The sequence below is a fragment of the Mus musculus genome, chromosome 11 (assembly GCF_000001635.26).
Source record: "Mus musculus strain C57BL/6J chromosome 11, GRCm38.p6 C57BL/6J".
NCBI classification, from domain to species: Eukaryota; Metazoa; Chordata; class Mammalia; order Rodentia; family Muridae; genus Mus; species Mus musculus.
This window is the reverse complement of record NC_000077.6, coordinates 98,925,227-98,946,008: the sequence shown is the minus strand read 5'-3', so window position 1 is coordinate 98,946,008 and position 20,782 is coordinate 98,925,227. Positions and strand designations below refer to the sequence as shown.

At 55.4% G+C, this 20,782-nt stretch overlaps 2 protein-coding genes across 13 annotated transcripts in view; one reads left to right on the top strand and one right to left on the bottom strand.

Annotated features, from left to right (window-relative positions):
- Nucleotides 1–18,209, bottom strand: part of Rara (retinoic acid receptor, alpha) — a 47,143-nt gene extending 28,934 nt beyond the window's left edge. Inside the window, exons 1-2 of one of the 6 annotated variants that reach the window (XM_030245700.1) lie at nucleotides 8,741–8,805; nucleotides 8,130–8,332 (exon numbers count right to left, since the gene is read on the bottom strand). The gene's annotated coding sequence lies outside the window, so the exon portion shown is untranslated. Of the gene's footprint in view, nucleotides 1–1,461; nucleotides 1,514–6,236; nucleotides 6,299–8,129; nucleotides 8,333–8,740; nucleotides 8,806–18,098 lie in introns of those variants that run through there. The other 5 variants (XM_006532592.4, NM_009024.2, NM_001177302.1 and 2 more) reach the window with 5 other exon arrangements.
- Nucleotides 3,763–8,746, top strand: Gm46294 (predicted gene, 46294). 7 transcript variants are annotated; one of them, XM_017314900.2, is made up of 4 exons: nucleotides 3,763–3,956; nucleotides 6,014–6,114; nucleotides 7,123–7,166; nucleotides 7,844–8,746. In XM_017314900.2, exons 2-4 carry the CDS (start codon nucleotides 6,055–6,057, stop codon nucleotides 8,418–8,420), a joined length of 681 nt encoding a protein of 226 aa, XP_017170389.1. In that variant the 5' UTR covers nucleotides 3,763–3,956; nucleotides 6,014–6,054; the 3' UTR covers nucleotides 8,421–8,746. The 7 variants fall into 7 exon arrangements, 1 of the variants encoding a protein (XP_017170389.1); XR_003949771.1 differs by lacking the exons at nucleotides 6,014–6,114; nucleotides 7,123–7,166 and having other exon boundaries at nucleotides 7,807–8,085; nucleotides 8,468–8,746; XR_001780323.2 differs by lacking the exon at nucleotides 6,014–6,114 and having other exon boundaries at nucleotides 7,807–8,136.
- Nucleotides 18,210–20,782: the final 2,573 nt, after the last annotated feature.

Here is a 20,782-nt window from a genome sequence, read left to right as displayed (position 1 = left end):
CTACCTTAAAGCATGCCTTACGTCTCTCCCTGAAGAGGTGAAAACTGGATCAGGCTTCAAGCTACCAGCCCACCCCAAACACACACAGCTCCAGGGAGAGTCTGGAAGGCCTCACACCCTCAAGTAACCTGGCCCAACTGAGCCTAAACTTCAATACAAGGTGGCTCAGCTCTCTGAGTGAGGAGGAAGGGCTCTCCAGTGAGGGCAAGGACAAAGGTCACAGAAATGGGCCAAGGGCCAGGCTGACCAGGGACGAGGGATAGGCAAGAGCAAAGATGATGGGGTGGAGCTTCAAAGGCCCTTTGAGAGCCATGACCCTCACAGAGATGCCTGAGTCTTGGCCCCCTGTACCAGGCAAGAGAATTTAAACTAGCGCCGAAGAGGGAAAACAAGCTACCCACACCAAACCTCCACCCTCTGCCAGCAACCTCCACTCTTCACAGGCACCCTGCCCTGAGAGAGAGAAAACCACAGACCCAGACAGGCACCTCCAGTCCTCTAAACCCAGCAGAAAAAAGGGGTGGGAGGTATGTCACCAGCCACGCATCCCCTCCCTCCTAGGTCCTTTAATCCCTCAAAGTTATTCGGATCCCTTGCCAAGCTTCACACACACACACACACACACACACACACACACACTCACCCCTTATGCACACCACTCCAGAGTGTCACACTTTAGAAACAAACAAACGAGAAAAAAAAAAAAAAAAGTGAGCTGCGCGCATGGCAGCCAGGAAGATGGGAGAGAAAAACCCGGAGGTCTGAAGGGTCAAATCTCAGCTCTGCCACTCTGGGTGACCTTAGGCAAGTGGCTTAACCTCTCTAAGCATGTTTACTTGCCTGTGAACTGTCTCCCTTGGAAGCACCTAGCACTGCCTGGCGCAGAGAAGGCACTTAAGTCTCCCCCTCCCCCACCTGGGGTCCCTGGGCCCTTTGGCTTCTCTCCGGGCCCCCAACCAGAGCCAACCTCTGTGGACGGGGCTAGCAGGGAACATTACCCATTTCTCTGGATCTGCTCCCCCCCCAGACGAAGGGGAGGGTTGCGGAGAAAGGAATATCAGGGGTGTGGGCAGAGGCCTGACCACAGCCCTTTCCCAAATTCCCTTCTTGCATTTCACAAACCAAAAAAGGGAAATCTTTGGATTTGGGGAGGGGAGAAGGGGAAGAGAAATAGGCCATTTCCTCCCGTGTTCTGGGGAGAGAGAAGTTAGAGGGAGGCCCCCAAACCTAGCTGAGTTCCCCCCACCCAGCCTCCCTTCACTCTCTCCACTCTGCTCCTTCAAAACAAGGGTTCCCCAGAGACAGAGGTCAAACTGTTCCCTCTGTTTTTGACACACGGGGTCTGCTGCCCAGGCTGGCCTCAAACTAGCTTAGCTGATTAGCCGCAAGTTTCTGTTTCTCTGTCTGCCTCTACTTCCAGAATCCTGGGGTGGTAGGCCCGGATGACCGTCCGAGGTTTACCTGGTGCTGGGGCTAGAACACAGGGCTTCATGCGTGCTGGGCAAACATTTTACCAAACAAGTTACATACCCAGCCCCAGAGCAGTTCCTTCTGAAGGGGCTGAGTTAAGGGGCAAAGACTGAAGGGGAGCGTTAAAAACAAAAAACAAAAAACGGGGAGACGGGGGTTTCCTAAGCACTCTAGACAATTAATGAATCATATGCAAATGAGACTTAGAGCTCAAACTTAACTTGGGTGGGAGGGCCTCCAGCCCTGGCAGAGAGGGAGCCCTTCATCCTTTGGATCCCCCTACCCTGGAGTTAGCTGAGCTGGCCAGGCAGGGGCAGGGCAGGATAGGACCGATTTCAAACCAGAACAGTGGGCTAGAACTATTTATAAGCTTTCCAGGAAAAAGACGTGTACACACACACAAAGCCACAACCTCTCCCCTCCCCCACTCGGCTTCATCTGCAGACCGGGCTGGGAAGTCGCTGTGACCATAACTCCTTTTTCTCCAAGGGTTCTCCCCCACGTCATAGCTCTCGTTGTCCTCCTCAGAGGCAAGCTCATCCTCACTGAGGAGAAGACAACTAAAGGCAGGACAGGACCAAGCGGAAGGGCCTTTCCCAGCCGCCAGCCCTCCTCACTGCCAGCAGGAGTCTCGACAGCTAGGCCTGGCTAGCAAACCTGGCCCCAAAATGTGAAGGCAGGCCCTGAGCACATCCCAGAGGCCACATGTCAGCTGGGAATGACTAACAAGCATGAAGATCAATCAGACAACAGAAGCCCAGGACAAGCTGGGCACAAGAAAAAGGAGTAGGGGCTCCGTCCCATACCCCACCTGTGGCACACATTCATTCACTCAGGAATTTCCATGCGCAGGGTAGCTGAGGGGCTCATCCTGAACTAGGGCTGTAACTGGGTCTTCCATGGAAACAGAGAGTAGGTGAAAGGCCAGGGGGCAGCCCAGGCCTACAGGAAGAAAGGGGCCAAGCCATGGGGAAGGAAGAAGACAGGAAGAGGAAGAAATCAGCCTGCCTTGGCCACAGCCAGACCACAGGAGTGTGTGGATGGTACGGCAGTCACTCTGTCTGTAGGGGACCAAAGGGGCACAAAGGGGACCCCCCAGCTTGGAAATCACCTATGTGCACGCCCAGCCTGGCACGGGGCTTTCCCCACCCTCACCTTGGCAGCTGCCCCCTCCCACCCCCGCCTCCTCTCCGCCATGCAAGACACACAATTCAGTCATAATTAGGGGAAGGGGGGGTGGAGAAGCAGTGTGTGTGTGTGTGTGTGTGTGTGTGTGTGTGTGTTTGAGAGAGAGAGAGATTGGGGGTGAGTGGAGAAGCAGACAGACCAACAGCCAGTAGGGGTGGGCTCTACCAGTGCCCACGCATCGCCTCAATCCAGCCCCAGCAACCCCAGCCCGCTCCACTCTGAATCCTAGGGCACAGTGCCAATAGAACTAGATGCTACCAGTCCCCTCCCATCATCCCTCTCTGGGGACCCAGGCTGCAGGGAAGCCAGGAACACCTCCCCCACCCCCACCTCAGGATATCCTTTTGGCTCTGACCCCAGACCAGGCCTGAGTCAGACTGTTCCCTGCCCTACAACCCCACACCCTAGGACCCCCCCAGGAACTTCCTACTCTACAGGGAGCCCCCCCCCAGTCCAGCAAGAATCAAGGGGAATCTCTTCCCTTCTCCATCCCTAGCAAGCAGAGAAGCCCACATTAGGTGGGAAAATGTGGTCACTGAGCCCTTGGGCTTCCCTTCAAGAACAGGGCTTGCTGAATCAGGGAGAGGCTCGTGCCGCACTGTGTGGGAGAGCCAACTGGCTGCAGAACTCACTGTCTCCCCACCATAAAACACCAGGACCCAGTGGCCCAGAGTCCTGTACTTTCCAGCTTGGATCCCAAGAAGCCACAAACACCCCGGGGAGGAAGGAAGGAGACAGAGGAAGGCAAGGGCCTATGAAATGAGGTCTGAAGAGGCAAAAGGACCCAGACTGAGGGGATGCGGCTACTAAATCAGTCTCACACAGTCATGGCCACAAGTCAGTCTTCCCAACACAGTCTGAGTAGGTGGCTGTGACTCCTTCCCACAGACAGACGTCTCGGGGCCCTGAGGACCTGAGTCGTCAGAGACCACACACACACACACACACACAGACAGCATGAAAGGGCCCCCTAGTCAGGCCTCCCAAGTGCCCCCCTCCCAATTGTGGGCCTTGAGGGGAGGGGCAGGTCCCTCCCCACAAAAACCAGGGGTAGTGCCTACGGGCGGCCATCGCCATGGCAACCAACAACAAACATCCCAGGAACCACAGTGGGACAGGAAGTGATGAGCACGTGACAGGAAGCCATTTTTTTCCTCCCCTCGCTGTTAAGGGGGGTGCTGACTGGAGAGTTTGCAGCCTTTGGGGAATCAGCTGTCATCCCCCAACATCCCCCTACCTGGAGCTGGCGAGAAGAGGGATCAGCTAGGAGGGTGGCCACTCCCACCACTGTGTGCACGGTCAGTTCATACAAGGCTCACGGGGCCCTCCTTCTCCACCTGCCACTCAAGGTTACCCCCCCTCATTCCCCCTCCTCTCCACTTCCTGCCGTGACTGGAGATCAGAGAACTCCATGCCACAGCTTCCTCTTCTCAAGTCTCGATTCCTGGGCTGAAGGTTTCGCTGTGGGGCAAGGGACAGAAGGGCTGGGGACCTGCAGCAGGGCCCAAGGGGCAGATGCTCCAGTGGGAGGGGCCCCCTAATAGGTATCTACTCACAGGCACACAATGAGTAGGTCACCGAGACACACTGAGGCTGCCTGACCTTAGACAACTTTTGGGGGAAGAGGGAGCCAGGGCTAGAGGATCTAACCAGTACCCCACGCACCCCACATGGGTCCTATCGTGAGCCTACCGGTTCATTTTGGTTTTTCTGGCGGCCTCCAAGCAGGCAAATTCCCAAATGCCCAGCCCCTCCCACCACTCCCCTGCCCTTTGTGCTGAGGAATCCCCGCTCCAAGGTGCCCGCCCAGACGAGGGCACCTTGGCTGAGGTGAGAGGGAATGGAACCTCCCTCCCCTCCCCTCCCTCCCCTTCTCTGCAGATGTCCCAGGCTATATTTAGCTCAAACCGGGCGGCCAGCCAGCCCCAGACTCCCCACCGGCCGAGAGCTGAGCTCCCAGTTTTTATGCAATTAAAACATTAAGAGAACCACCCCATCTGCCCCCCATGTACGTGTACACACACACACACATACACAGAAAGAGAGAGAGAAAGAGAGAGAGAGAGAGAGAACCCTGTCAAGGCAGCAGAGCTCTAAGAACTTCAAGGAGGGCTGCCTGACTCTACGGCAGCCTATGATAGGGTAAAGGGGTCCCTCAGGCAGGATAGGAGCATCAGAACTCCAATTAGGTTGACATGGGGGAGGTGGGGGGATGTGCTTTCCTAGTTCCAACCAGGAAGGCATATCCAGTGGAGGTGGGGGGCTGGCTGCAGAAATTCCACCTGTCATTTTGCAGCCCCTCACTGGCCAGCTCCAGTTACAAGGCTGGGGTTGGCAACAGGTGCTGGCCAGGCTGGCAGCAGACTAATCCCCCATCAGCTCCTGGGAGCCTGGAGGTCCAGCAGGGGGCTTTGGGGGCAGATGCTAAATGGAAGGAGGTATCTCAGAGCAGTCTCAGGACCTCTGCAGGAGGCAGCCCCTAAGTGATGGAGGAAGCAGGGAAGCCAGGCAAAACCTACAAACACCTATTTCATCTTCCCTGTGATGCCAGGCCGGCGGGCGCACTAGAGTCTGGGAGGTCTGTCTGCCTGCCTGCCTCTTCCTCCTCCTTACTAAATTCCTGGAACAGGCAAGGGAGGTTCCAGTTGCAAAGAGAAGAGAAGGCAGGCGGTCCCAGCTTTGGGGAGGGGGGGGAGATCCAAGGAGGGGTGTGGGGACCAGAGAGGGAGGCAAGAGCCAGACAAGAGCCAGACGAAGCAAGAGACACCCACACCCTAACCAGACTAGGGACACACACACACCCACACTGACATATTCTCACACTCTGGGCCAGGTCCCCCTCACGCCTCCCACCCTGCAGGGACACCCAGACACCCTCAACTCATCTTGCCAATTCCCAGAACACCTCCTTAGACACACAAGGAGATCCAGACCCTGCCCTGCCCTGCCCCCACAGCCCACAGAAAGCGTGTGGGCTCCAGACAGCAGCAGGAGGGCGGGTGGAGGGAAACACAGGAGGAAAAGACAGCAGGCGTCAGCTAGGATGTGTAGCCAAAGCCTCTGCAAGCTGGGGGTATCAGTGGCTATGCTTCTTTCTCAAGACTTGGTAAGTCAAGACAACCTCGGTCATCTTGCCAGAGGCTCTTGCCACAGCTTCCCACACTCTCAAAACCACCACCACCAGCCAGGGGTGGGGTGCTGGGAGCAAATCATTGTACTTACTTGTCAAAGGGATGGGATTGCCTTCCCCAGCCACCATCACCCTACATCCTAGGCAGTGCTCCCCAGCAGACCGTAGGGAGGACTCAGCGCACCAGGGCCCCCTCCAATTGAGAAGGGGTCCCTCTCTGCTCAGGCATCCCCGGGGGCATTAAGGCTATTCCGAGCCCTGCCCGCATGACGCCTAACTCTGAAGACTATCCATCTAAAACCCCAGTTCCTGAACAGAGTCACCTGGTAAGAAAAAAACGCAGAAGGCAGAGCCAGCTTCAGAGAGCAAACGGTTAACGGAAGCGTCCGTGTCAGTGTCCCCCCCACCCCCACCCAAGCAGACCTGAAGGCTACTCAAGTGTCCTCACCCCCTCACTAGACAGGCTGACAGGAACAACGTCATGGCGTGTGTGGGTGACTGTGCCCACCGGAGGAGGCACAGGGGTGATCAGGATGAGCTACAGCTAGCTTCCTGCCAGGCTGCCACATGGTTAAGAGGAGGAGGTGAACCAGAGAGGGATCCCAGAGTGGCAGCAGGTGCATTCAGGGTCAGATGAGAGAGAGAGAGAGAGAGAGAGAGAGTCAGAGCTGTGGCAGGCAAGGCCCAGCCCGGGGGGCTTCACTGAACTGCGACCAGCTCCTGCAGTGTGGGTCTTCTGCATACACCACAGGTTCACACCCTCCAAGTGCCTGCACACCCACCATCGTAGGCTCCCAAGGGCCTACTTGAGTCTGACCCCACTGACCGCTCTGCTTCCCAGCCCAGCCTCCCAGGCAGCAGTGATGTATATGCCAACCCCTCCCAGTGCATCATCTTTCAGAGACACAAACTCTGTGACTCCACATCCCCCCCTATTCCTCAGGAGAAAGAGCTACATAGATAACTCCAGAACCTCTTCTTGCTCCCTCCCCCTACTCATCTCCACCCCTCCAGGGGAAGCCCCAAGGCTCCAGGCCACCCCCACTCGAATCTGGGCCTTCCGTGCTTCATCTCCATACAAAGCCCTGGAGGAGTAAGAGGAGTTTGGGGGTCTGAACCCTAATTTCCTCACAGGACATCAGAGTCCTTACTGGATAATATCCTCCCCCGCCACTCCCCCACTCGCGTGCCCCAAGTTTTGCCTTGTGAAGATAAAAGATGACAAATCTGAGTCCCATCCCCGGGCTGATGGGGTGATCAAGGGCAGAACTGAGAGCAAAGGGTAGCAATTCTGTTGGAAAACATCCACACATACATGTGCACACGGTCCACAGGTAGAAGGTAGCCATCTGGCTGCAACATCGGGAGCTGGCATCAGGTAAGGAGCAAGGGGTACCATCCCTTCCATGCCAGCATGCTGGGCATCCTATCCAAGACGGGATGAATAGTGGAGGGGCAGGGCAAGAAACTTCCCAAGACTCAGTTTGTTGTTGTTGTTGTTGCTTTTTAAATTATTTCCATATGAGCTAGCCCCCACCCCCAGCCTTGCACACTGGGGAATCTGTCCCCCTTTCCCACGAACAGTAAGACAGCAGGGCAGTGCCCAGAGAGAAAAGGAGACACAGTTAAACTGATCTGCCAACCACCCCTCAACATACACACATCTGGCTAGCAGCTTCCAAGCCTCGTGGGTGGCACTAAATCCCAGACATCCTCAGCGAAGCAAGGTCGGCCAGTCTATTCTGTCCTTCCCTCACCCCAAAAGGCTTCCACAAGCCCCAAGTAACACAAAACTCAGGCGCGTCTCACCCAACTGCTCTGGCTCCCGCACCCAATTCTGACGGCTCCCCCACACTCCAACCGAGACACCAGCTGAGCGGGCCCCGCCCCCCCAGCCAGTTCCCTCTGGTGGGGGTGGGCCCCTGGCTGATTCTCCCCAAACCACAGGGCGGCTCAGGTAACAGGAGAAAGAGTAGGAGGGGGCTAGTCCGTTGGGCATCTGATCTCTCCCCAAACAGGTTTCAAGAAGTCTTTTTGTTTGGTTTGGGTTTGAAGAGAAAAGAGAGTTCCCAGCAGTAGATCCGCCACGACTGGAGCGCCGAGGACACGCGCGGCAGGCGGCCGCAGAAGCCTCAAGGCTGTGCGCGCGAAGACGCGGCGCAGACGGGGCTCCCCAACCCCGGACACGCCAGCGGCAGGCTGGGAAGTCCAGGAAACCCCAGGTCCCCGTCGAAACTGCCGGGCACCCAGTCCCCGCCCGCAGTTCCCATCCAGAGTGGGCCACCGGGCCCCGAAGTGTGAGAGAATCGAGGGTTCCCCAGGGTTCCAGGGGAGAGGTTACCTCGAAGCGAGGGGATGCAACCCGTCTGCGTGTCTGCGGGCACAGGGTCTGCCCCAAGCAGGCGCCGCGGCGCTGCCCGGCGTCAGGGGTGTGGGGTCCTCCGAGAGGAGCCGTCCGGGGGGCCGCAGCTCAGGGGCGCGGGGCGACGGCAGCGGCCATGGCGAGTCACGTGCAGAGGCTGAAACTTTACCCGGAGCCCTAGACTGGGGGGGGCGGAGGGTATGGAGCTGGGGTGGGAGGGAGGCCCCCCTGCCGCAGGCCCGCCCCTGCATGCCACGGGCCAATCACTAACCGGGGGCGGGTCCTCATGCTCACACCCGCCCCTCTCTCCTTAATAGACCCAGGGAAGGGCGAGTCTTAAAGGAGACGCTTCCAGCTAGTGGCCGGACCGTGGGAATCTGGGAGAATCCCTCCCTCAACACGCCAGAAAGAGATTCGGGGTGTGTGTGTGTGGGGGGGGGGGCGGTGTGAAGTTCAGAGAAAAGAATAAATTACGACTCGGCGGTGAACGAACCTCAGGGTGCGGGATCCTACACACACTCCCTTTCCCCACCCCCCACCCCGCTACACGCCCACACTCACAGAGACACACACACATCACACACACCTACCAAACCTGGGAAGAAAGGAGGTGGTGTAATATGGAGAACGCACTGACTCCTGCCCCAGCTGTCAAGTCTCTGTCTCTCCTAATCACAATCCTCCGGGGCCAGCTGAAACTGAAAGCTATCTGACCTTGAGCAAAACACTTGGCTCCTCTGGACCTTAGTATTTCTCATCTGTAAAGCCGAAGTACAAAGGGAAGACCGTCTTCTCCATAGAACATCCTTCTTTCCCAAACACCTCTCCGGCTTGAGTAGGTTAGAGGAAATTTCTAGCTCAACTGAATCCCTTCGAGTAGCTAGAAATATGGTCACCCCAAGCCAGCTCTTTGGACGGCCTGGAGTCGCTCTCCATTCTAGAAGACCCACTTGAGGGCCGAGGGCAGTTCATACATGTTCCAGGAGGACAGGATCTGAACCACACTCCATCTCCAGACCTCAATTCCCAACTGTCACAAGCCCCCTCCGGGCCAGCCGGAGGTTAAGGTTTCCACCTCTAACACTGCACTGGAGGAGGGTGAGTCCACTATGCAGTGCCTACCTCACCCGAGTTCCCGGGCAGAGAAGTGGCAACTGCCCCCCACAGGACATCCCACTGGCAAGGGAAGTGCCACACACCCAGGCCTCCACCCTGGGGACGCTCAGTCTAATCCGATGTCCGGATTTTCAGACTAAGAACAGGAGGTCCGAGGCCCATATGGGATTTTGTCCACGGTTGCATGGGTGTCTGAACCGGGCCTAGAACTAGAATATCTGCTTGTCTCTCTGTGGCTTTGCTCTGGCGGCCTTGGAAGGTAGGTAGCACAGCTCAGGTCCGTGGGACACTCTGTCCAGAGGTCGGACGCAAGGGAAAACTCCGCAAAGCGGTGCAGCGCTTCCCCAGACCCTTGCCGCCCCGCTGGGCTAGCGCAGTCTCCCGCTCCCGTCTGGATTTCCGCCGGGGCGAACCACCCGCCCAGCCCCTCTCTTGCCGCCCCGCCCCGATCTGTCCCGTCCAGATCCATCCACAAACATGCGCTCAGCAGGCAAGAATGCGTCAATGGCTCCCAGATGTGGAGGCCGCCGCTTAACCCATTCCCTTCCACGCACCCACTCCCGTGCCCCCGTCAAGCCTTCCAGCCAGAGCCCCACCATCATCAGGAGCCTCCATACAAGTGAGGAACCTACCTGGCTGAGAGGGTAGCCTAGGGCCAGTTCACCTCTAGTTTCCATAGGCTCCTCTAGCCTAGATCCTACCAGATAGGTGCATGCACAGAGTTACACTGCCTCCCTCCCACATGGGCAGCCTTCAGACACACCTGCGGGCATATGGATTCAGGTACACTTTTTTCAGGTACTTTTTCTTCTTCTTTCTTTCTTTCTTTCCTTCCTTCCTTCCTTCCTTCCTTCCTTCCTTCCTTCCTTCCTTCCTTTCTTTCTTTCTTTCTTTCTTTCTTTCTTTCTTTCTTTCTTTCTTTGTTCTTCTTCTTTCCCCTTCTTTCTTTCTTCTCCTTTCTTCTTTTTCTTCTTCTTTCTTCTTCTTGGACAGGGGTTCAGAAACCTCTGTGTAGCCCTGACTGTACTGGAACTTGCTCAGTAGACCTGGCTGGCCTTGAACTCAGGGGATCTGTGCCTGCCCTGCCTTCTGGGTGCAGGGTAGGATTAAAGGTGTGTGCCTTACCTTGTTGCATATGGGTATACTCTTCTTGAACACACACCCTGGGACAAATGGCCAGCCCCACACATGCTCATAATGTGACTGTGTACACCTCCAAGGCATATATGCACACCCGACACACACACACAAAGGGTGCCTACACATAAGGCCATGGAGTGGAGTGGAGTGTGCATATGAAATGATGCAGCTGGAGGTCCATATGGGCACAAAAGAGAAAACCCATACTCACACAAACCACTGCCCAGAGGAGTCAGACACATTCAAGATTGGACACACAGCCTACACACTGTGGGACACTTCCTTCATGCCCAGGGCACCACAGGTCCAAAGTCCAGCCCTACCCAAGCATGACTGCAGGATCAGAAGAGGTCCCTGGGCAGGGGACCAGGAGTCAGAAGTCCACAGCAGTAGTTGTGTTGGTCTCAAAAACGGGGTTCTCGGGACTGGAGAGATGGTTCAGAGGTAAGAGCACTGACTGCTCTTCTGAAGGTCCTGAGTTCAATTCCCAGCAACCACATGGTGGCTCACAACCATTGGTAATGAAACCTGACGCCCTCTTCTGGAGTGTCTGAAGACAGCAACAGTATACTTACATATAATAAATAAATCATTTAAAAAACAAAACAAAAAAACCAGGGTTCTCACACCCTTCAGCCAGGCACCCTGTTTCAGGAGAGCAGAGTACTTAGACTACAGCAAGAGGCTAATGGGAGAGAAGAGCCCCAGGGCTATCCTAGGTCCTCCACTCCTGCACGCAGGAGACAGGCTGTGGGGGTGGGAATGGGGGAAGCACTGGTTTCCCAAGACAAGTAGAGTCCCTCATCAGACTAGAGGAGGCCAGGGTGGGCCTCAGACAGGTAATAACTGTCCAGTGACAGCTCCTAGTCCTCAAAGGAGTTACAGCTTGTGGAACTCAAAAACAAAACAAAACAAAACAAAACAAAACAAAACAAAAAAGCCAGCATCAAGCCAGGTGTGGTTGCATACACCTGTAACCTCTAACACCAGCACTCGGGAGGCTGCAGCAGGAGCACTGCCAGAGTTCAAGGCCAGTTTGGACCATGTAGTCATGGCTACAGAGAAAGACCTTGTTTCAAAGCAGAATGACCAAAGGATAGCATATCCAGAAGTGGAAGCAGGAGTGAGCATTAGAAGTTTAAGGACAGCCTACAGACAAGAGGGACAGAGGGAGAGAGAGAAGACGTGCATAGCAGACACATGCAGGAACTACGCAGAATCTGAAGTAGGCTTGGGGAAAGACAGTCTCTCCCAGACCGTGGGTGAGGCAAGAGGGAGATACCTGCTAGAACCAGCCTCAACTTCCTCCTCCACAGCCTCACAACTCACTTATCCAAGAGGTCTACTTCCCAATTACCTTCTTTTAAGTCTCAGTCTACCAGAAGTCCTGTTTCCATTGTTTATAGGATAGAAAACTAAGGCTCAAAGAGAAATTGGCAGACTGGAGAAATGGCTCAATGGTTAAGAGCACTGATTGCTCTTCCAGGGGTCCTGAGTTCAATTCCCAGCAACCACATGTTGGCTCACAACCATCTGTAATGGGATCCGATGCCCTCTTCTGTTATGTCTGACAATAGCTACAGTGTACTCATATACATAAAATAAACAAATCTTTAAAGAAAGAAAGAAAGAGCCAGGCATGGTGGCGCATGCCTTTAATCCCAGCACTCCAACTTCATATAGTGTGGTTCATGCTTATAGTCCCCAGGCCTTGGGAGACTGCAGCAGTGGGATGGCCATGATGAGCTCCAGACAAGCCAGGGCTGCTACATAGTTAAGTTCCTGGCTACAGAGTAAGAACCTGCCTCAAACAAAACAATTGCTTTGCCACGGTCTTACAGTTTGTCGGTGCAGAGGTGCAGATGTAGGATTTGAACTCACACACTCCCCCCATTTCCTCTTCCAAATCAAACATATCCCACTCTATTCTCAAGCCTGCTGCCTCTTCCTTTACCTCATGTGGGGGGAAGCAGCGTGCTCTGCTCGTCTGGCTCTGCAGGTTTATGGGTAGGACTAGGAGACAAAAGAGATGAGAGAAGACACTGGGGGCTACACGTATAACCCTCCACCCTAACCCTAGTATGATGCCCACCTACCAGGCGGGCATGGCCGGGTGACTCAGCCACATCCGGGGAAGATGCCAGGGCAGTGACTCACCTACCGAGAAGAGAAGAGCTGAGTCTGGTACTTTGCCAGCCCGGGGACAGAAGCGACTTAGTCACTACCAGGGCTGTGCTGCCCAGCAGGCATGACCTACAGATCAGGGACAGGGGCCACAGGCAATGTCCTCCCTGGTTACATGCGCCCCCTGGTGAAGGCAGGCTTCAGTACTCAGGCTTCAACTGTGGCTCTGCCAGCCTCTGTCCTCTCACTACTGCCCAGCTCCATGGCACCAGCTCTGCCCCAGTGCTAAGAAGTTTAGTGAGACCCTCAGGCTGGGCTGCGATGCCCCCTTGCAGCCTTCTCACCCCGCCCCTGTCTGCCCCAACTCCCCACCATCACTCACCACCTACTCTCCGATTTACCCCACCCCCTCCTGCCACCCAAGTTGTATCCAGGCAATGAGCCTCCTTTAAACATGTCCTGGCAGCGCTCCTGCCCCCACAGCCCCTCTCACCCTATGCGCGTGCGTGCGCGCACTCGCGTGCGCACACACACACACACACACACACACACACACGAACACACACACACACTCCTGCCAGCAGCTGCTGAAGTTGTTGAGCAGGAGGGAAATCATGAGGGTGGGGCCGGGGATTGAGTTACCAAAGCCAATGGGGTGGGCTGTCACCCAATCCCCCATCTCACCCATCTCCCTCACCCACCTGCCTCCCTCCCTACCTCTGGCTGGCAGCCTGTTCTCCCTTGAGCCCCTCCACCCCACTCCACCCAAACTAGGAAATAAATGTTCAAGGGTAGTTGTCATGCGAAGACCAGCCCAGTCTATGTGTAAGAAAGAAAAGGTGAGAGAGATGCAGGCCGACCCAGCTACGCCCCCCCCCCCCACCGCCCCAGCTCAGTGTTTGGGCTACAACCACTAGGTGTGTCTATGCCTGCCTTGAGAGCCTGAAAGGCTCAGACAGAGTAGCTCACTGGGTCCCAGTGGAGTTGGTGGGGCCCAAAGGGAGTTGACAGACTGAACAGCCTCAATCCATTTACACTATTGATTTCTTACACAGTGCCGCAGGCTTGATGGGGGGCGTGATAAATCAGGACCCCAGAGACAGGGAAACAGAGTGGGCGGGGGGGAGGGGCTCCTGCACCATAATTTGTGGTCATCCCAGAGCTGCTTGGTGAGGAGGTGGCCAGCCAGGAAACAGGAGGGGCTGAGTGACAGGGGGTGGGGTTGGGAAAGGAGGAAAGGATTAAGGTCCCCATCTGTAACAGTTCCTTCCAGCTGGCAACACAGAGGGAGGTTCTGGAACAACTCTAGGGGGCGCCATTCACCTTACAATCCCATGAATGGTTTTCTTCACACCTATACACCATGGAATCCCTCAGGGAGATGGCATGGCTAGAATCCCCACTGATGGCTTTTTGGCTACTCTCTACCAATCTATCTCTCCATACCATCCCCTGCTCCTAGGACTCACACAACCCTGCCCCCTAATCTGAGACCTCTGCTAATTGTGCTGGCTCCTTTCTGTGCTGGGGACAATGGCATGGGTCCTGGGCATGGCAGGAATGAGCTCAAGATGGGTTCTGGGGAGTCTAAAGATATGTGTCCTTGTCCCCCATCTGTCTTCAACTCATCTTGCAACTGTGGACAAAAATCCCTGGCCCTGTCTAGGTCTCTGGAATGAAACAGCTGGACGGGATGTCCCTTCCAAAAGGTGGCTCTGAGCCCCACAGCTTGCCAGCCTGGGAATGTGTTGGAAGCTGTCCAGCGCCTCCATTCACACCAGTGGCCACAGGCCGCCCAAACAAACCAAGCTGGGGTTTACAGAGACCCTGCACAGACAAGCAGTGAGGGAAACAGCCCTCCCTCACGTCCCTGGTCTGAGGTTCTCCTCGCTGCAAGCCGGTGAAGGAAGCATAAACTGTGTGGTAGAGACCAGAGGACAGTGGTACAAGCCATCTGGGCTCCAGTCCCAGCAAAGCCAATGAATGGTTGAGAGTCCGAGGGTAAAACACATCCTCTCTGGTTCCCATCAGTGAGGGGAAAGGGCTTGCTTGTCTAGGTGGCAAAAGTCCCTTTCTGATCCAAGGGGAACCAGAGAGAGAAACCTGAGGGGTCCCCAGAGCTCTTCTGCTGCTCTGAGCTGAGTCAGGCCCCTCTCGGGGAGCTTGTTTTCTGGCCAACACACTTCCTTGTTCTGTCTGCGTCCCCTGGCCTCTCCTCACTCCTCAGCCTGTCTTTTTACCCTCACCTTGGCCAGCCCCTCTGCCTGCCCCGTGCTTTTCTGCACGTCCCTCCTGCCAGGGGACAGACCAACTAAAAATAGTCCCCACAGCCTTTCTCGCCCACAGCTGCCCAAGGAGCAGGAAATAGGGGGGCCAGGAGGCCCGTGCCCTGCCCTCACCCACCGACTCTCAGTTCAGAATGGTGTCCAGCACTCCAGTCTGGGGCGAGTGCCAACTTGGTCATCTCTGGGGCATCCCACACCCCTTCCCTAGAGGGGAAGGCCTGCTCCTAAGTGCTTACAATCACAGAGTTGCCCCTGCCCTGCGGGAGAAGAAAGGAGGTCATTGGTCTAGAAGAAACCCTTCCCAATTTTTGACAAATCAATGCCAACCACATTGTGGGCACTGAGAAGGGAAGGCCTGGCTCTACCCACTGGTTTTTGAGGACATAGGGAATTGGCATTGGTAAAGTATGTGTTCATTTCCTTTATCCTAGCCTGACTAGAGGGGAGACAAGCTAGTACCCCACCCCCAGTTATGCCAGCCCTGTGCTCCCCAAAAATGCACATGGCTCGGATATAAGGGTCTCAGTAGGTATCCCCTCAGATACTATATAGCCAAAACAGCAACAGAAGATCTTGGATACCCAACCAGAAAGCCAGAAGGCTGGAGGCAGACCCAGGCTGTGTTCAGCAAGCTGGGCAGGCATGGCCGGCAAGCTGAATCAGAGGTCGGTCGTGAGAGAAGTTGGCTCTCCACGGTGCCACAGGCTACCTACATACAGTACCTGCTCCCCATCCCATCTGGGATTCCTGGCACCTCCCAGCCCTTGGGGAAGGCCTTCTCCACACAGGCATCAGGAAACCAGTTCAGAGACTCTCTGGAGGCCAGGAAGGGAGCCCTGCACAGTGAAGCAGGCGGGAAACCCAGGCGTCCTGGCCTCCAGCCCAGAGAGTAAATGAGAAAAATATCTTCCAGGGGAGGAAAGGAAACAGGCTTGATAGGAATACATACAGACAGGCAGACACAGACGCAGACACAGACTCACACACACACACACACACACACACACACACACACACACACAGTGCCCTTGCAGCTCCCCAAAGGGTTGAATTGAAGCAAGGAATACTACTCTGAACAGGAAGGAAGAGCAAGAAGGTGAAGGCGGCATGGGGATGGGGAGACAGAATGGCTCTCCCCTAAGTCTCCCCTCTCTCCTTATCAGCGTAGTAAGGTGCCTGTATTTTAAGGCCAACTATCAATTAGGGCCTCAGGCATGAGGAGCCACCCCAACCTCTTGTCCCTAGTCCCTAGTGGTTCATCCCTGGGCTTCCTCTGGTTCCCCTTTCTTGGGATGAAGCCAGGATTAAGCAAGGTGGTGCTCGTGGGAGGCAGGGCAGCGTCAGGGGCAGCTCTCACACCATCCTCCCCACTGGCCTCTCTCCCGCCTGCTTTCAGCCACCACACATATCTCAGCTGTCCAATCCGATTAGGGCTCCTGCCCAGTGAGCCGGACAAGGAGGCCACTGGGCAGGGAAGAGACAGGCAAGGACGCAGACAACGGGGACGGCAAAAGGAAGGTGGAGAGGAGCCTCCTGGACTAAGCTGTGTGGCCTCTGAGGAGAAGGGGGAATCTGGTGCCCAGATTGGGGCTGTGTGCCAAGCATCTCGGTGGCAGGCAAAGCTGCTGTTCTCAGGAAGTTCTGTGTCCTTAGGCAAGGCTCCTCTGTCCCCTGGGTGGTGGTGGAAGGAGATGGAAGGCAAAGAACCTGACCTAGATTTAAGGAGGGTTCCCATCCTAGAACTCTGAGGTCATAACTGGAGTTTACACATTATCTCCTGGGGCCTCTTCTGGCAGGGTCAAGGTCAGGTAAACCCAGGCAGCTGTCCTTAGCAGTTTTACAAAGGAAGAAACTGAAGCTCAGCTGAAGAGACGCTGGCTATAAATGCATATAACCAGTTAAGTCTCTCAGAGTCAGGCCTTTTGACTTGGAGTCTGTCGCTCATACCCAGCAACCCACTCTCTCTGCATTGAGAGCAGAACTAAGTCTAGAATCCATTCTATGACTGAAACATTCCTCCAAAGCCAACCATCAGGGGAACCCTGAGAAACACGAGGGAGGATAGAGTACACACCCAGCTAGTTTCCAAACAGGTACATGTCACCCACCCTCACAATGTCCCCAGAGCTCAACTATGATGGGTTAAGAACTCCTCTATCTCCTACCTGTTCAGCTGCCCCCAGGGGCAAGATACACACAAGGCTACTAGTTACTCAGACAAGCCACCAGCCCTCTATAGGAACCCACCAAACCAAAATAAGATGCCCCCCTGATCTCCAGCAAACAGAGCCTATCAGCCCACCACGGGAGAGGAAAGCAGCCAACTGTAAACAGAAGGTGCCATCCAGTTCCCTCCCAGGGAGCCCGCAGGAGAGCTCAAGCCTGAGGCCCTCTCAGCTCCAGAGTAACACCAGGAGTCCAAGGCTCTAAAAGCCATGGAGTGCAGGGAGCTGGCATAGCCGATCAGCCTTCCAGATCTGGTCCACACCCCCTTCCCCAGCCATCTGGACTGAGCCTGATCTGGCTTGGGCCTCCCTGGGAATCTCTCCCCTTGGATACACACAGTAACCTCCATCCAAAATGTATAGGTCTTCTGACCACATGGTCTCCACACGGGCACTCAACGGAGGGGGCTTCTGCACTAAGCGCCGAGGTGTTGGCAGGGATGAGAGTTCTGAGCTGAAAGGACTTTCCCTAGAGAACAAGGTCAGCAAACATCGGAACCTCCACCACCTTTCTGCAAAGCCCTTGGGCACCCAAGTGTGTCCTGCACCTGGAAGGAGACCTGGGCTCCCTTTATAGGGAGTGGAGGCAAAGTCCTGAGCTCCAGGCTGGGAAGCCACGAGGAAGCAAGGGAGAAAGCCCTCAGGGAGAGCACGGTCCCCTCCACGCCCCTCACCACTTTTTCAGTCAGGTTACCTTCTGTCTAGGTGAGATGGAGGTGGAGGTGGAGGGCTAGGGCAATACTGCAAAAGAGGGTGCAAGGGCGTGGGGCCTGGGCAGACCTCCCCCACTTTCCATTCTTAGCTAGAGAATGCAGACTGCCTGGGAGGGGGCGAATAGCACGAGGGGCGCTCCGGGGGTCTAGGGCTCCGAGGTTTCCAACGCCCCAGGGTTCCCAGGCTCCCACCTCCCTAGACTACTGTGAGCAATGGGGGTGGGGGGTGTTGGAGAGATGGGGAAAGCCTGAACTGCCGAAGAAGGAAGCGGCCGGATCTGAAGCCGAGAGGCCCCAGCGAAAGGAGACCAAGGGAGAATTGGGAGGGGGCGTGCATGATCTTACCTGCTCAGGTGTGTGCCGGCAGGGGGGCGATGGGGTTCCCAGGAGAACCGGGGAAGCCCTCTCAGCTCGATTCAGGATTCCCCCCTGCTTCTGGGTTAGGCTGCTGCAAGAGGCACGGTTCCCGTTGGGTCCTAAAGCCCACTGTTCAGGTTGTAGGCTCACCCTGCCCTCTTACTACCAGCCCCCACTTGGTTAGCGGGTGCGGCGCTGAGGACTGAAGGAGGAAAACCAACCCGCTATTAGAAAGCTGAGGGTCGGGGACACGGGCAGGGGCCAGGGGCAGTGTCAGATCAACACACACGCCCCAGGACAAATAGACGTTTTCTTTCTGCTTTTTCTGAGCCTATGGATTTGGCCTTGAGTCATGGGGACGAAGCTAACACCTTACTCTCTAACACTCCTACTGGGCTACCTAGCTATCAGCTACAAGAATGTAGGAAAAGCAACTTTCAGTTTAGACAAACACCTACTAATGTCCTCTTTTTTCAGATTGCTCATTCCATCCTTTTCCTTTAAGTTCTCAGTGCCTAAGAGGCCCTCCCAGGAGAAACCCTTGGTCTTCAGGAAGAGGGCTGGATGGAGTCTCTCTCTAAGATTTTATTTATTTACTATATATAAGCACACTGTAGCTGTCTTCAGACACACCAGAAGAGGACGTCAGATCTCATTACCGATGGTTGTGAGCCACCATACGATTGCTGGGATTTGAACTCAGGACCTCTGGAAGAGCAACCAGTGCTCTTAACCGCCGAGCCATGGCATACTGAGGAACTTGTGGTGTGGGCTCATGTATAAAAGAGTCTGAGCAAGCCAGGTGTGATGGCACATGCCTTTAATCCCAGCACTCGGGAGGCAGAGGCAGGCAGATTTCTAAGTTTGAGGCCAGCCTGGTCTACAAAGTGAGTTCCAGGACAGCCAGGGCTATCCAGAGAAACCCTGTCTCGAAAAACAAAAACAAAAACGAAACCAAACCAAACCAAAAAGAGTCTGAACAGGTAGGACTAGGGAAAAGGCAGGCTTTGGATACATCCAGTACTGGAGACGGCAATTAGCAGGGAATGCCTAAGACACAGAACCTAGGTATCAAGCAGGGCCCTCGCTCAGCCCTCACCAGGATCTTGAACCTTTATTACCACAGGAATATGTTAAAGTGCATTTCCCCAAGTGTTCTGGGGCAGAGGTGTCTCTAAACACAGCAGATCAACTTCAAGGTCACTGGCTCTGTAGTATAGGATGACCAGCTTTCACAAAGGTTGTCCTTTCTCTGGTCACCTTGAAAGAAGACTTGAGGCGTGGTGGGCCAGACGGGCCTCCGGGAGGCGGCTGAGAAGTCTGCAGAGTGCTGGACTGAGGGTTTCTTGCAAGGAGTGTGGCGTTCTATTTCCAGCAACAGAGTCGGGGGATGGATGGAGGGTGTCATGGGGTGGGGGGCGGTGAAGGGCCAGAAGACCAGGGTAGATTGAGGGGAAGAATATGGCCTCTCCTTAGAAGGGGAGCGAGCAAGGGCAGAGCCTCCCTCACAGTCTTGCAGGAAGAACTGGAAGGAGCTAGACAGTCAGTATGGAAGCCCCAGGGTGGAGTCTGTGGGGTGAGCTCAGGTCAAGCCTTTCACCCTAGTGTGCCTCAGTTCTCTCCCAGCTGTTAAACAGGACTCCGGAGTCTTCCCAGGCAGTTAATGAGTGTTTACCAAAGGGCTCGGAGCTCCTCAGATCTCAGCTGGGCCACCACTACAGTTAGAAAGCTCAACTCAAGACAGGCTGAGTGCTATTCGGGGAGGGGTGGCGCAGGGGAAAGGGAAGCAGACCTAGTCTCTCATCAGCTGAGGATGAAACCAAGCTCCGGGAGAAGTGCAGGCCCCGCTGCCACAGGATATCCTTGTACCCGGGATTGGAGGTTCCCCGTCCCTCTCCCCCTCCCCCCGCTGAACGCTGGCCTCTAGCTAGCTGTAGGCAGAACCCAGCCGGGCAGCTGGCCTTCATTAACTCCAGCTTTTTCGCCCCCCACTGTGAACCCACAGCTTCTACAGGCCTAGGCTACAGGGGGCTGCCCTAGTCTGACCTTGCAGCTGATACTGGGGTTGGGGGGTACCGCAGCAAAGGCCAAGTTACCAGCTGAAAAGAAAGTCAAGGGAGACTCCTTTTTCCCACTGGGAGCAAGCAGAGAGGAAAGGGGTGTGGGGGTGAGATGGTGGAGGGGGGGGGGAATTTAGGGCAAACAGCAGGCAGTGAAGTCAGCTGGATTGAGGCCCAGAAACCCCCACACCCCGAGGCCAAGTCTTACTCTAGCTTTGCTTTCAGCTAGAGTCTTGGCGAGGCCCCAAACTAGGGAAGGCCCTGGCTGCCCCTTTCCGCCTCCCTGCCCCCACCCTTATTAAATACACATTTTATCTCTCAGCATCTTCATTATCTTAACTGAAGGAGACAAGCAGTGGATGGCGGCGGCAGAGAGCGTCAGGGGAGGGGGGGCTGTGGGGAGCAGGCGCACCCTTGTTACAAAGTTGCTGATCTAGCTCTTTCAGGCAGTGTGGGAAACGGAGGAGGGATCAAAGCGATTGAGGCTGATTCAGAACTCAATTAGAAATTAAAAAAAAAGAAGAAGAAAACCGGGGAGCCACTCTCCTTTTGCCAGCCTGCAGTCTTCAGCCAGCCCCTTGCACCCAATTAGCTTCTACTGGTAGCCTCTGG

What these genes read in the sequence shown, in the direction of transcription:
- Gm46294 (XM_017314900.2), top strand. Translation starts at nt 6,055, where the DNA reads ATGACGCCTAACTCTGAAGACTATCCATCTAAAACCCCAGTTCCTGAA. An exon ending in TTCCTGAACAGAGTCACCTG is followed by an intron (nt 6,115 to 7,122) that starts GTAAGAAAAAAA and finishes CACGGTCCACAG; the next exon opens with GTAGAAGGTAGCCATCTGGC. An exon ending in ACATCGGGAGCTGGCATCAG is followed by an intron (nt 7,167 to 7,843) that starts GTAAGGAGCAAG and finishes TTGGGTTTGAAG; the next exon opens with AGAAAAGAGAGTTCCCAGCA.